General features: G+C 44.0%; 1 protein-coding gene across 1 annotated transcript in view; it reads right to left on the bottom strand.

The window, feature by feature from the left end:
* Window positions 1-15593, bottom strand: part of LOC126162829 (probable glutamate--tRNA ligase, mitochondrial) — a 122119-nt gene that overhangs the window by 87573 nt on the left and 18953 nt on the right. The window contains exon 2 of the mRNA XM_049919590.1: window positions 13149-13383. Within this exon, the coding sequence (XP_049775547.1) occupies window positions 13149-13383 (235 nt within the window). The remainder of the gene's footprint in view (window positions 1-13148; window positions 13384-15593) is intronic.

Genomic DNA, 15593 nt, shown 5'->3' with positions numbered 1-15593 from the left:
ATGTATACAACCTTCTTTGATGATTCTTGAACCAAGTGTTAGCTATGATTAAGTTATGCTCTGCGCAAAATTCTACCAGGCGGCTTCCTCTTTCATTTCTTACCCCCAATCCATATTCACCTACTACGTTTCCTTCTCTCCCTTTTCCTACTACCAAATTCCAGTCGCCCATGACTATTAAATTTTCGTCTCCCTTCACTATCTGAATAATTTCTTTTATTTCATCATACATTTCTTCAATTTCTTCATCATCTGCAGAGCTAGTTGGCATATAGACTTGTACTACTGTACAACTGTATAAGTATTAATTTTAATTTTAATAATGAGCAGCCTCAGTTGCACCATTTACCTACAATTTACCTAGGTTTCAGTCGGGATAACCCAACCTTCTTCAGAATAACAATATCTATTGTTTGTCCATAGTGGACATTGTTGTGTTATTCTGAAGAAGGATGGGTTATCCCAACTGAAACCTAGGTAAATTCTAGGTAAACGGTGCAACTGATGCCGTTCATTATTAAAATTAAAATTAATTTAGTGAAATGTATGTGGGAGGAAATAATATGTTGTCTGAGTCAATAGCAAACCTATCTGTGATGCACAATACCTCTCTTGTAGCATCTGCCATTTGCGTCTGTTAAGCATCTCTCTAACACTTTCACGTCAATTAAATGATTTCGTGACAAAACGCGCCACTCTTCATTGGATCTTCTTCATCTCTTCTATTAATCCCACCTGGTAAAGGTTCTAGATTGATGAACAATACTCAAGAACCAGACAAACAAGTGCCTTGTAAGCCACTTCTTTCTTTCTAGGAACCTTTGTGGCACCTATTTTTCCTACTATTTGTTTTATGCAGTCATTCCAACTGAGGTAACTCTGGATAGTTCTTCCTATGTATTTTTTGGTAGATACTGCTTCCAGCAATTTGTCATCAATAATGTAGTTGTACAATAGTGGATTTCTTTTCCTACATATGTGCAATATGTTATATTTATTTACATGCAGGGTCAACTGCCATTCATCAATCCTCTGTAGGTCATTCTGCATATCTTCCGGTGTTGCTACTGTCTTTTAGACAACTGCACCATCTGCGAATGGTCTTAAAGAGCTTCTGATGCTTTTACTAGGTAATTCAAATCCACTGTAAACAGTCCTACCACACTTCTGTGGAGTACTACAGAAATTACCTTGACACATGTCAACTTTGTTCCGTTACGAGCGATGTGTTGAGTTCTATCTCTACGGAAGCCTTGAACCCAGTTGCAAATCTGGTCAAATAGTTGGTAAACAGCATGGTGGGACAGTGAAAATGCCCTCCTCACGTTTCTAGCATTTGTAGACTTAGAGAAAGCTTGTGACAATGTTGACTGGAATACTCTCTTTCAAATTCTAAAGGTGGCAGGGGTAAAATACAGGGAGCGAAAGGCAATTTACAATTTGTACAGAAACCAGATGGCAGTTATAAGAGTCGAGGGGCATAAAAGGGAAGCAGTGGTTGGGAAGAGAGTGAGACAGGGTTGTAGCCTCTCCCCGATGCTATTCAATCTGTATATTGAGTAAGCAGTAAAGGAAACAAAAGAAAAATTCGGAGTAGGTATTAAAATCCATGGAGAAGAAATAAAACTTTGAGGTTCGCCGATGACATCGTAATTCTGTCAGAGACAGTAAAGGATGGAATGGATAGTGTCTTGAAAGGAGGATATAAGATGAACATCAACAAAAGCAAAACGAGGATAATGGAATGTAGTCGAATTAAATCGGGTGATGCTGAGGGAATTTGATTAGGAAATGAAAGACTTAAAGTAGTAAAGGAGTTTTGCAATTTGGGGAGCAAAATAACTGATGATGGTCGAAGTAGAGAAGATATAAAATGTAGACTGGCAATGGCAAGGAAAGCGTTTCTGAAGAAGAGAAATTTGTTAACATCGAGTATAGATTTAAGTGTCAGGAAGTCGTTTCTGAAAGTATTTGTTTGGAGTGTAGCCATGTATGGAAGTGAAACATGGACGATAAATAGTTTGGACAGGAAGACAATTGAAGCTTTTGAAATGTGGTGCTACAGAAGAATGCTTAAGATTAGATGGGTAGATCACATAACTAATGAGGAGGTATTGAATAGAATTGGGGAGAAGAGGAGTCTGTGGCACAACTTGACAATAAGAAGAGACCGGTTGGTAAGACATGTTCTGAGGCATCAAGGGATCACAAATTTAGCATTGGAGGGCAGCGTGGAGGGTAAAAATCGTAGAGGGAGACCAAGAGATGAATACACTAAGCAGATTCAGAAGGATGTAGGTTGCAGTAGGTACTGGGAGATGAAGAAACTTGCACAGGATAGGGTAGCATGGAGAGCTGCATCAAACCAGTCTCAGGACTGAAGACCACAACAACAACAACACAACATCAAAGAACAGCATCAATCTGTGCTAGAGATCTCATGGAGGGACATGGGTGCAAAGTTTCACAAGATCTCTGTCTGCAGAAACCTTGTTGATTTTTACAGAGATTTTCGTTCTCCAAAAATGTTATAAATTCTCGAGCATTAACATGTTTCATAAAAAAAAAAAAATGCAATGATCGTAAGGCATTGTTGGTTGGGGGCCCCCATTTGGGGTAGTTCGGCCACCGTATTACAAGTCCTTTGTAGGTGATGCTACATCGGCAACTTGTGAGTCAATGATGATGAAGGACACACAACACCCAGTCCCCTGCCAGGAATCGAACCCTGGCCCCCTGCATAGTAGGCAGTAACGCTACCGCTGTGCTACAGAGGCGGACACATGTTCCATAATTCTACAACAAATTGACGTTGGCAATGTAAGGCTACAATGATGTGTACCTTTCCTTGAAAGTGGGAGTGACCTGTGATTTTTTTTCTAGTTGGTCATCATCATCATCATCATCATCATCATTTAAGACTGATTATGCCTTTCAGCATTCAGTCTGGAGCATAGCCCCCCTTATACAGTTCCTCCATGATCCCCTATTCAGTGCTAACATTGGTGCCTCTTCTGATGTTAAACCTATTACTTCAAAATCATTCTTAACCGAATCCAGGTACCTTCTCCTCAGTCTGCCCCGACTCCTCCTACCCTCTACTGCTGAATCCATGAGTCTCTTGGGTAACCTCGCTTCTCCCATGCGTGTAACATGACCCCACCATCTAAGCCTGTTCGCCCTGACTGCTACATCTATAGAGTTCATTCCCAGTTTTTCTTTGATTTCCTCATTTTGGACACCCTCCTGCCATTGTTCCCATCTACTAGTACCTGCAATCATCCTAGCTACTTTCATATCCGTAACCTCAACCTTGTTGATAAGGTAACCTGAATCCACCCAGCTTTCGCTCCCATACAACAAAGTTGGTCGAAAGATTGAACAGTGCACAGATAACGAATCCGCCATCACAACTAAGTCATCCGCATATGCAAGACTGCTTATTTTGTGTTCACATATCTTAATCTCACCCAGCCAGTCTATTGTTTTCAACATATGATCCATAAATAATATGAACAACAGTGGAGACAGGTTGCAGCGTTGTCTTACCCCTGAAACTACTCTGAACCATGAACTCAATTTACTGTCAACTCTAACTGCTGCCTGACTATCCATGTAAAGACCTTTAATTGCTTGCAAAAGTTTGCCTCCTATTCCATAATCTTGTAGAACAGACAATAACTTCCTCCTAGGAACCCGGTCATATGCCTTTTCTAGATCTATAAAGCATAGATACAATTCCCTGTTCCACTCATAACACTTCTCCATTATTTGCCGTATGCTAAAGATCTGGTCCTGACAACCTCTAAGAGGCCTAAACCCACACTGATTTTCATCCAATTGGTCCTCAACTAATACTCGCACTTTCCTTTCAACAATACCTGAGAAGATTTTACCCACAACGCTGATTAAAGAGATACCTCTGTAGTTGTTACAATCTTTTCTGTTTCCATGTTTAAAGATTGGTGTGATTACTGCTTTTGTCCAGTCTGATGGAACCTGTCCCGACTCCCAGGCCATTTCAATTATCCTGTGTAGCCATTTAAGACCTGACATTCCACTGTATTTGATGAGTTCCGACTTAATTTCATCCACCCCAGCCGCTTTATTGCACTGCAATCTATTGACCATTTTTTCCACTTCCTCAAATGTGATCCTGTTTCCATCATCATTCCTATCCCATTCTACCTCAAAATCTGAAACATTACTGATCGCATTTTCACCCACATTGAGCAACTCTTCAAAACATTCCCTCCATCTGCCCAAGGCATCCACAGGATTCACCAGCAGTTTTCCTGACCTGTCCAAAATACTTGTCATTTCCTTCTTACCTCCCTTTCGAAGACTGCTAACTACACTCCAGAATGCTTTTCCAGCAGCTTGACCCATAGTCTCCAACCTGTTTCCAAAGTCTTCCCACGATTTCTTCTTGGATGCTGCAATTATCTGTTTGGCTTTGTTTCTTTCTTCAACATAACTTTCTCTGTCTACCTGGGTTCTGGTATGTAGCCATTTTTGATACGCCTTCTTTTTCCTTTTACAGGCTGCCTTGACTGTATCATTCCACCAAGCTGTTTGCTTCATCCTACTTTTACACACTACTGTTCCAAGACATTCTTTAGCCACTTCTAGTACTGTGTCCCTGTACCTTGTCCATTCCTTTTCCAATGACTGTAATTGACTACATTCAACTAACTGGTACCTTTCTGAGATCGCTGTTATGTACTTGTGCCTGATTTCCTTATCCTGAAGTTTCTCCACTCTTATCCTCCTACATATGGACCTGACCTCCTGCACTTTCGGCCTCATAATCCCAATTTCACTGCAGATTAAATAATGATCAGTGTCATCAAAGAATCCTCTGAATACACGTGTGTCCCTCACAGCCTTCCTGAATTCCTGATCTGTTATTATATAATCAATGACAGATCTGGTTCCCCTGCCTTCCCAAGTATACCGATGAATGTTCTTATGTTTAAAAAAGGAGTTTGTGATTACTAAGCCCATACTGGCACAGAAATCCAAGAGTTGTTTCCCGTTCCTGTTGGCCTCCATATCCTCTCCAAATTTACCCATAACCTTTTCATACCCTTCTGTTCGATTTCCAATCCTGGCGTTAAAATCACCCATGAGCAGAACACTGTCCTTGTCCTTTACTCTAACAACTACATCACTGAGTGCCTCATAAAAACTATCCATCTTATCTTGATCTGTCCCTTCACAATGCGAATATACTGACACAATCCTAATTTTCTTGCTAGACACTGTCAAATCTATCCACATCAGTCGTTCGTTTACATACCTTATTGCAACTACGCTGGGTTCCATTTCTTTCCTGATGTAAAGCCCTACACCCCATTGTGCTATTCCTGTTTTGACTCCTGACAGGTAGACCTTGTATTCTCCCACTTCCTCTTCTTTCTCACCCCTTACCCGAATGTCACTAACAGCTAAAACGTCCAGCCCCATCTTACTTGCAGCCTCTGCCAGCTCTACCTTCTTCCCAGAGTAGCCCCCATTGATATTAATAGCTCCCCATCTCATTACCATTTGCTTGCCAAGTCGTATCTTAGGAGTCCCTGGTTTGTCAGTTAGAGGTGGGACTCCGTCACCTCCAAAGGTCCGAGGCATTTTGCTCTGATTGTTGCCAGCATCATATTTAAAGTACCAGGGAAGCAGGTTGCTAGCCTTACTTGCCCCGAGTCCCATTGGGTTTTACCCCTAACGGCTGAGGGACTAACCGGTGGGTTTGGTAGTCTTTGCCGTATGAGTACAAAGGTGACCACGACTCAGAATATGTCCGAGATGCCCAGTCTTATTCCAAAGTAACTGGTATCCCGACTGTCGGGACCACTTACTTGGCCACTGATACGTTGCCCGTGGTTCATGAACTAGGACATGACTACAGGAACCCACACCATGAACCACTTTTTCTAGTTGGTAGGTACCCTTAATTGCTCCAGTGAACTATGATAAAATGCTGCTAGAAGCAAACCCAGTTGTTTTAGAATCTTGTATGTATCTCGTCTAGTTGTAATACCTTTCCACTACTAAAGGAATGTAGTTGCTTTCTGTTCTGCAATCTACTATCACAATGTCCACCATTTTGGCATTCATATGATGATTGAAAGGAGGTAACGTATTATGATCTTCTGCAGTGAAACAACTTCAGTATTTCGTCCTTCTCTCTGCAATCTTCTTTTTCTGTGCCTGTATGGTCCACAGACTGAATAAACAGATGATTTCGAATCACTACTGATTTTACATAAGACCAAAACCATTTTGGAATGTTCAGCAGGTCAGCAAACAGCCGAACACTAATTTTAAGTCAGCATTCAACAACCCACATATGTGAATTGCATTTTCATCAGATTGGCTTGTTGATGGTCATCAAGGATGGAGATCATCATCCAACCGTTCCTGGCCCCTGTAAAACTTCCCCAACCCAATAACTTGGACATATAAAAGAGCAGACTCCCCAGAAGCTTATTTAAGAAGTTCACGGTTTTCTGCAGCATTTTTGTCGAGTTTTATGAAAACTTTATCGCCCAACATTGTTCAAAAGTACCCACTATGATGTGATCTCAAAACAGAGGTGTACTAAATGATCCTGACGCCATCAATGCTAGGAGCAAAGTGACCAACATTGTGCTGCAAAGCTGAGAGTCCTCCCACCTATCACAAAACGCCCAACATGCTGCAACCTGTCATGGTAAAAGAAAGAAAGAAAGAAAGAAAGAAAAGGAAAACAGACATTTTTCATAAGTTTTGGGATGCAATTTTTTCTCCTCAAATATATTGCTCATTGTGATTAAGACATGGAAGATTAGCTTCTTTTCGTTGCTGCAAGACACTGTCTGCATGTTATTCACTTAACAGGATATTTAAAACGAACATTCCTTGCCTTCCTGTCACAGCTCAGAGCAAGTGCTGCCAAAATTACCACATACAACATTCAAGTAATCACATTCCTTCTGTTCCTAACTTTAGCTCTGTTCACTGCCCCTTCTATAGTATGGTGGCTGTTGCGACAGTGCCACGAGATTTAAAAGTGCCGCTACGTCAGTACGCAAACATGGCGATAGAGGCGCTCCGCAGCTCGGCTGAGCGCGGGAGCGCCACCTGGCTATGAACGGCGCCGGCCGCATGTCACGGCACGGCAGTGGAGTGACAGCTACGGAGTTGGTAGCATGAAACCCACTATTGTTTCTACGTTTGTGTATCCATGCAGTTTATTAGTACATTAAAGGTTATAACACTTTTTGGCGACGAGGTCGGATATTTTTTTTCCAGCGTTGGAGTATTGCGCGTTCGTGTCTGGGCAGACATGGAACAGCTTATGCAAGCGCTCATTGAACAACAAACACAGCTGACGGCTGCTATTCAGGCGTTGTCGACGTCGCTTACTCATCGTCTGTCATCCTCTTCTCCGCCTCCGTTCCCTCCTTACAACGAGGCCGCTGAGGACTGGGAGGATTATGAGAAGCGTTTGCGGCAACACTTCTTGGCTTTCGGCGTTGTCGACGCCCCGATGTGTAAGTCGTTATTTCTATCTTGGATTTCCCCACGGATCTATCAGCTGCTATCTCAGTTAGCCCCTCTGCGGGAACCTGCCTCTCTGTCCTTCCAAGAAATGTGTGACTTATTGTCTAACTATTACCGAAAAAACACCCACGTCGTTGCCGCCCGCGTGGCGTTCTACCGGTGTCGTAAACAGCCCCATCAATCTTACCGGGCTTGGGCGGCGGAACTACACGGTCTGAGTAGGAAACGTCAGTTTGTCACGGACACTCATCATGAGTCTTATGCTGATTCAATGGTTAGGGATGCTATTCTACGGCTTGCTCCTGATAAAGAAGTTCGGCAACGTGCCCTACAACTGCCAAACCCGTCGTTGTCGGAAGTTCTAAGCATCGCCCAATCCTTTGAAGTGTCTCACGCTGCTGGCGCGCAAATAGACGCGTGGTGTGATGTGGGCGCTGTACAGTCAACTTTCGACACGGACAATTTGCCTGTTTTCCAGGAGGACGATGATGTGGCGGCGGTTCACTCGCGTAAACAACGTCGCGTTGGGCCGCAACGCTCGCAGCGAAAACAGCAACCACAGAAACAGGTTCGTTCCGCCCTTCCTTCTTGTCCACGTTGTTTCGTACAGCATGAAGGGCCGCGTGCCCAAAACGTTGGGCCACGTGTAATTCATGTAGGAAAAAAGGCCACATTGCTTCTGTGTGTCAGTCCCCTCACGTTCCTGTCGCCGATGACGAGGCATCGAACATGGATGTTAACTGTGTGCTTTCTCAAACAAATAAGTTGTTTGTTACTGTTCGTGTTCTGGATAAAGACATTCGCATGCAAGTGGACACTGGCTCTGCAGTAACTCTCATTAATTCTCGCACGTATTTGGAGTTGGGCTCCCCTCCCTTGTCTCCAGTTACGAGAAATCTGAGAACTTATAATAAACAGAAAATTCCTATCGTTGGCCAGTTTGATGCTTCCACTGCTTACAAGTCTGTTGTTCGGCCCCTCACGTTTTATGTGGTGGATCATGCGGGCACTGAAAATCTGTTCGGTTATGATGCTTTCCAGTTGTTTGGGTTCTCCATTGATGATGATGTGCACCTCATATCTGAGGATATTCCGTATCAACAGCTGGATGGATTGTGTTCTGAATTCTCGTCCGTGTTCTCTGCTGGTCTGGGTCGTGCCAAGGATTTTGAAGCCCACATTACTCTTAAACCTACAGCTCGCCCTAAGTTTTTCCGGGCACGCCCTATTCCGATGGCGCTGCGTGCACCTGTCAAGGCTGAGATAGACAGGTTAACAGCTTCAGGGATTCTCCTTCCTGTTACCTCCAGCGAATGGGCATCGCCCATCGTGGTGGTTTCTAAACCCAACGGGAGTCTGCGATTGTGTGGCGATTTTAAAGCCACTGTCAACGCTCAGAGCCTCATTGACACTTATCCTCTTCCCCGTCCTGAGGAGTTATTTACCAAGCTCGCTGGGGGCCAGTTCTTTTCCAAACTTGACTTATCGGAGGCGTACCATCAGTTGCCGTTGGATGCGTCTTCCAAGGAATTTCTCGTCATCAACACTCCTTGTGGGTTGTATCAGTACCAGCGGTTACCATTTGGTGTCGCTAGCGCGCCGGCCATTTTTCAGCGGTTTTTGGAACAGCTCACGGCTTCCGTTCCTGGCTGCATCAACTACCTGGATGACATTGTTGTCACGGGGGCCTCCACTGAGGAGCACCTTCGCAATTTGCGTTCATTATTTCGGGTTCTGCATTCGGCTGGGTTGAAGTGCAATCTGGACAAGTCACAGTTCTTCCAACCCTCCATTGTGTATCTTGGTTTCCACCTGTCCCGTGAAGGTATACGTCCTCTACGTCAGCACGTTGCGGCCATCACCGCTCTCCCCCGGCCGTCTACGGTCAAAGAACTTCAGGTGTTTCTAGGCAAGATTGCTTATTATCACAAATTCATTCCATCCGCGGTGGCGGTGGCTCATCCTCTGCATCAGCTGTTACCCAAAAACGTTCCTTTCTGTTGGTCCGACGAGTGTGAGCAGGCTTTTGTTCGCCTGAAGGCTCATTTGCAGTCGGCACCTTGTCTTGCCACCTTCCGTCCGGGTCAGCACTTGGTTCTGGCGACTGACGCGTCACAGTATGGCCTAGGGGCTGTTCTCGCCCATCGGTATGAGGATGGGTCGGAACGACCCATCGCCTATGCTTCAAAGACCCTCAACGATGCCCAACGGCGTTACTCTCAAATCGAAAAGGAGGCGCTCGCTATCATTTATGCGTTAAAAAAGTTCAGCGTTTTTTTGTATGGTTCTAAGTTTCACCCATCACCGACCACAAGCTGCTGGTCTCTCTGTTCAGCCCTTCGGCGTCGCTTCCGGATAAGGCGGCTCACCGCCTGCAACGTTGGGCCTTATACTTGTCTCGTTTTCACTATGAGATTCACTATCGCCCCACGGCCCAGCACGCCAACGCTGACGCGTTGTCGCGTTTGCCGATGGGCCCCGACCCGGTTTTCGATCGAGATGAGCTGCTCTGTTTCCACATTGATGAGGAAGAACGTCGTGCGGTTGAGGGTTTTCCGCTTACAGGTTCGCAGGTCACGTCGGCTACTGCGCGGGACCCGGTCCTGTGTCGGGTGATCGGTTTTGTTCAACAGGGTTGGCCGGACAGGACCAAGGGCCGGGCGTCGGATCCCCTTCGCAACTACCATGCCTTGCGCCTTCGTCTGTCTGTTCGTGAGGGTGTTGTTCTTTTGGCCACGAGTCGTGGTGCCAGCTTCTCTTCGCAAAGATGTTCTCAAACTATTGCATGAGGGCCATTGGGGGATCTCTCGGACTAAGTCCCTGGCCCGCCGGCATGTTTATTGGCCCGGTATCGATTCGGATATCTCCCATATGGTCGCTGCGTGTGGTCAGTGTGCTCAACAACTGGCTGCACCCCGTGCAATGCCCTCTCCGTGGCCTGATCCGGCGCAGCCATGGGAACGGGTGCACGCTGACTTTGCCGGCCCCTTCCTCGGCGCTTATTGGCTCCTGTTGATTGACGCCTTCTCGAAGTTTCCGTTTGTGGTTCGATGTCCGTCGCCCACCACTGCGGCGACGACGCTGGCTTTGTCCAAAATTTTTGCGCTAGAAGGTCTTCCCTCCACGATCGTCACGGACAACGGCCCTCAGTTCTCTTCGCAGGCCTTCCATGATTTTTGTACTGGACAAGGGATTCATCATGTTACAGCACCGCCTTTCCATCCCCAATCGAATGGGGAGGTCGAGCGCCTTGTCCGCACTTTCAAAAGCCAGATGAAAAAATTCCTTACTGATTTTTCTACCGATGACGCTCTGTTGCAATTTCTGAGTTCTTATCGCTTCACGCCTCTGGGTGATCGCAGCCCCGCTGAACTCTTGCATGGCCGCCAACCGCGCACTCTACTGCACCTGCTTCACCCTGTCAGGCCTAGTCCTGTGTCCCCTAGTGCGGGAAAATACTCGGTAGGTGCCGACGTGTGGGCACGAGGGTATGGATCTCGCCCTAAATGGATTCCAGGGGTGGTCAAGGCTCTTCGCGGCCGCCGGCTTTGTGAAATACGTACGGACGACGGCACGGTTGTTCGTCATTACGACCAGATGCGCCCACGAGTGGTGGCCACGCCGGTGCCAACGCCCCTTCTTTCGCCTCCACCAGCCCGAGAAGCCAGTCCTGTCGCTGCTGCCGGTCTCCCGTGCGTGTCGCTGCAGCTGCCGTCGCTGCCGCTTCCGAGTACGCCGGAACCGGTCCCAGTCGCGACGCCGCCTTCTCCGGGACCCATCTCGCTGGAGCACACCCCCAGGTCCACGACACCTATGGATGCTGCTCCGGAGTTTTCACCCATCATCTCGTCCAGGAGGCGCGTTCCATGCACAAGCTTCCGTCCTGGACATTTTCGACCATATTCTCGTGTTTCTCCGCGGGATCTTCTCGGGGTCTCCCAAGAGGCCATGGATGTCTCCGCACTGTCCGTGTCTCCAAGGAAGTGAGTGTCTTTTTTTTTTTTTTTCAAGGGGGGAAAAGTGTTGCGACAGTGCCACGAGATTTAAAAGTGCCGCTACGTCAGTACGCAAACATGGCGATAGAGGCGCTCCGCAGCTCGGCTGAGCGCGGGAGCGCCACCTGGCTATGAACGGCGCCGGCCGCATGTCACGGCACGGCAGTGGAGTGACAGCTACGGAGTTGGTAGCATGAAACCCACTATTGTTTCTACGTTTGTGTATCCACGCAGTTTATTAGTACATTAAAGGTTATAACAGTGGCTGTCTTTTCTCTTGCCACTGTGTTCCCCCCTCAGCCTACCATTACAATATTAAATAAATCAGTAACACAGATGTAAACCATGGGAAGCTAAGAAGAATCAATATCTGTTACATGATAATTTTGTAGTCTTAGATATTTGACAAATGACAGTAGACAATGCATACAAAAAGTGTCTTTCAGGGAATGGAAGAAGTTACAATGTTGGAGGGCATACTTACTGACTTAAAATACCCATTTAAATATTTGCAAGTTTGATCACATCATTCTCCGCCTTTCTAATTCTTAGTCTGTCCTTTCCTACACCCTCCCCCTCCCGTCACCAACTGACTGTTTCACTTTTCTGATAATCATCATTTATGTACTCTAAATAACAAACCTTTGTTGCAAATTCTACTGTCTCATTTCTATGACTAAATCTGACTTTACTAATCCATCATTATATTCTTATTCTCCTGTTGATTGAGAAACTATGAATGGTTCAACATTCACACTTCATAAACCTTCCCTTCGCTAAAATACTTATGGGAAAACAATCACAGGAAGGAAAGAGAGTGGGAAAGGGTACTGAATAAGAGAGTGAGTGAGTGAGCAAGTGCTTGAGAGTGAGAGAGAGAGAAAATATCATAAAATTCAATACATGAAGCTAATTTGCATATAGTCTTTTAGTTTTACTTAAATTTTATTTTTCAGAGTTTTACTTCATTTAAACTGTGTTTTGTGATGAACTATACTTACTGTAAAATTAACATGATACATTACTAAGAGTTCAAATTTATGTGGGCAAATGTTAAAGCCCTTAATAACTGAAGAAAAAATTTTGTTAAGTATAAAGAACCATTAACAGAACATCATAATTATAATTTTGTTAGTCAAAAAAAGTCAAGCAATCTGGTACAAGAAATCTAATTGTAAATAAAGTTATAACCAAGTTACAAAGATAATCGTAGGTATGGCCACATGACTCAGTGCTGATTTCTCTCTCACTCAGTATGTTGCTCACTTCTTACACAGCCAAGTAGTTTGGAGCTACAGTGTGATTGGGATACTTTTTGCCTGGTACAATAAACAAAAAGCTGTAACCAGAATGCGTCATTTTATTTCCGTTGTACACACCTGAGACAAACTGATCACTCATAGTAATAAGATAAGTAACTGAGTCATTGTCTTTAAAGTTACTACTTCAATCATAATATGTCCTGATATTACTAGTTTATTTGCTACAAAAATTACCTGGTTAACAAATTTACTTACTAAAGAAATTAATATTCTGTATTATGCGACAGAAGAGTAATATGTTAAACAATACTTTAAAAATTGACATTTTGGATGAACAACAACTTACCTATACAAATTCAATCTCTCTGATTGCTTATATGGGCCATAAGGACCACCCTGTAATGGACTTTCATCTGGCTCAATACCAGCCCAATTAAGGTCTTTTTCTAGTTTTTCTGCCGCCTCTGGCACAAGCCTACTTTGGTCAGTATCTTCTATCCTAAGTACAAACTGTCCATTGTGCGATTTTGCAAATAAGTAATTATACAAAGCTGTTCTCAAACCTCCCAGATGGAGATGACCTAAATTAAAAGAATTACATATTAGTAATAACAATACACAATTGATTTAATAGTACACATACAATAGCCTTTGTAATTATAAAACAAACACCACTATCACAAAAATATTATTTACAACTAGCAGACAAGACAAATAACGCACAAGAACTGGACTTCGAAATAAACATATATATCAGTGCAGGTAATTTGGATACTGTTATTTGTATCAAATTTGCCTGCGAAATTGCTTAAAGGCTGTATAAAACGCAGAATAAAACTGAACCCATCATGGGTGGCTGGCTGGATTTTTAACAATGGAGGCTGTGTTTGTAGAAATCCTTTCCTGAAATGAGTGTGAGAGGCTGCAGCTGTTCTCCTCTCTTTATAAAATTATAGCTTGAATATTCAAAGATGAAACTGCCACTAGAAGGAATGACTGGGTGATGTATAATGAATCCATTCAAGTGCAATAGTTAAATAAAAATCACCTATCCTTGGAGTACCAAACTTTAATCAGCCAATTCCTGCTCTCCCTAAATATAATAGTTGTTATTGCCATAACACTTTGTCATCTCATTAAATTGCTTCTCAATTCTACTTTGTCCAATAAAGTCTGATATTGATGACATATATATTTGTGTCACCAACAATGTTACCAATATATGCAGGAAAACTGCTTTAAAAGTCTGGACACAAGAAGCAGGGTGTCAATTTTGGCTGTTAGGTGCAGGAATATCACATTTCCTGAACTAGGGTACACACAAGGTGCACCTGCAGCTTTCTGCACTCACTGTGGCTGCATCTTGCCAACTGTGATGGGTGCCTGCCCTTGGCTTCTGCAGTATTGTGATTGGGAGTTGTCCCTTCAGCTCACTTCCACTTGAATTGTTAGCCAGAGTCAGGTAGTGAAAGAGCCACTCAAAGGACTAATCTGATTGATGAAATTACAAGCCACCAGAATCTACTTGATGGAAAGGCAGTTGCTCAATCACACTCAGCCCACTTCAATCATTGCTACCACTATAAGATCATGGGCAGGTACATCAACATGTGCGCAGTTTTTCCACATGTGGTGATTCTGTCTGGTCACAGTTGCATACTCATGTCCTCTCAACTCTTATTAGGCCCATTACATTACTTCATGAGCTGACTAGTTCTTGAAAAGCAATGTTCTCTTTCTGAGCTTTTTGTAAAGTTAGTTAGTTAACTAGTGTCATGTTTCATGTATCATCTGCACATTAAATCTTAATGTTGTGGCATGTTTCATCCTATTCACATCACAAATTATTTTGGAAATATGGCTACTGTCAAAAGGAAAACCATTACCATCAAAAGTTAAGGAATGAACACTTTCTGTGAGTAGGCAAAGATGTCCTAGTTGTTTGTACAAGTTATATTCATTCTTGTTGTGTGCAAATTAATTTCATCAGAACAGCAACACCTCACAGAAGTTTATTCCTCCACCAGCTGCCCCCTCCTTCCTCTTCTCTTCCGATTTAGCACATGATGTTGTGGTCTTCAGTCTAAAGACTGGTTTGATGCAGCTCTCCATCCTAGTCTGTACTGTGCAACTCTCTTTATCCCTACGTAACTACTGCAATGTACACCCACTTGCACCTGTTTACTATATTCAAGCCTCGACCCCCTTAGCCACCGCCCCCCACCCCCAAACACAAACACACATTTCCCTCTATTACTAAACAGATTATTTCTGGATACCTTAGGATATGTCCTATCAACCTTTCCCTTCTTCTACATCTACGAAGGTTGTTCCATAAGTAATGCCCCACATTTTTTTAAAAAAACCATTAATAAACACAAACAAACATCCTTGTTGGGGCTTCACATCTGATGTCTGTTCTGTGCACCGGTGAAGTTTCAAACCATTCTGGCACATGGAAGAGCCATAGTACAATGTCAAAATGGCGTCTACATATGACTCATGTTACAAGCAGTGTGCTGTTATTGAAGCCTTGTGTGCAAAAAAAGAAAATGTGGTGAACATCCATAAATGTTTGTGTGTAGTTTATTGTGATGCTGCAGTTGATAGGAGTACAGTTGGTTGATGGGTAAAGAAAGTTACAGCCTCAGGAAATGCAGAAACAGAGCTCCATGATCAGCCACGCTCGGGACGTCCTATCACAGCCACAGCTCCAGACACGCTAAATCTTGCGGATGCCATTATTTGTGATGACCGCTTAAAGATCCCTTACAGGGAACACACTTTGAAG

This window comes from Schistocerca cancellata, chromosome 2, assembly GCF_023864275.1.
Source record: "Schistocerca cancellata isolate TAMUIC-IGC-003103 chromosome 2, iqSchCanc2.1, whole genome shotgun sequence".
NCBI lineage: Eukaryota > Metazoa > Arthropoda > Insecta > Orthoptera > Acrididae > Schistocerca > Schistocerca cancellata.
Note: the sequence above shows the minus strand (reverse complement) of the source record. Positions and strands in the feature narration are given on the sequence as shown.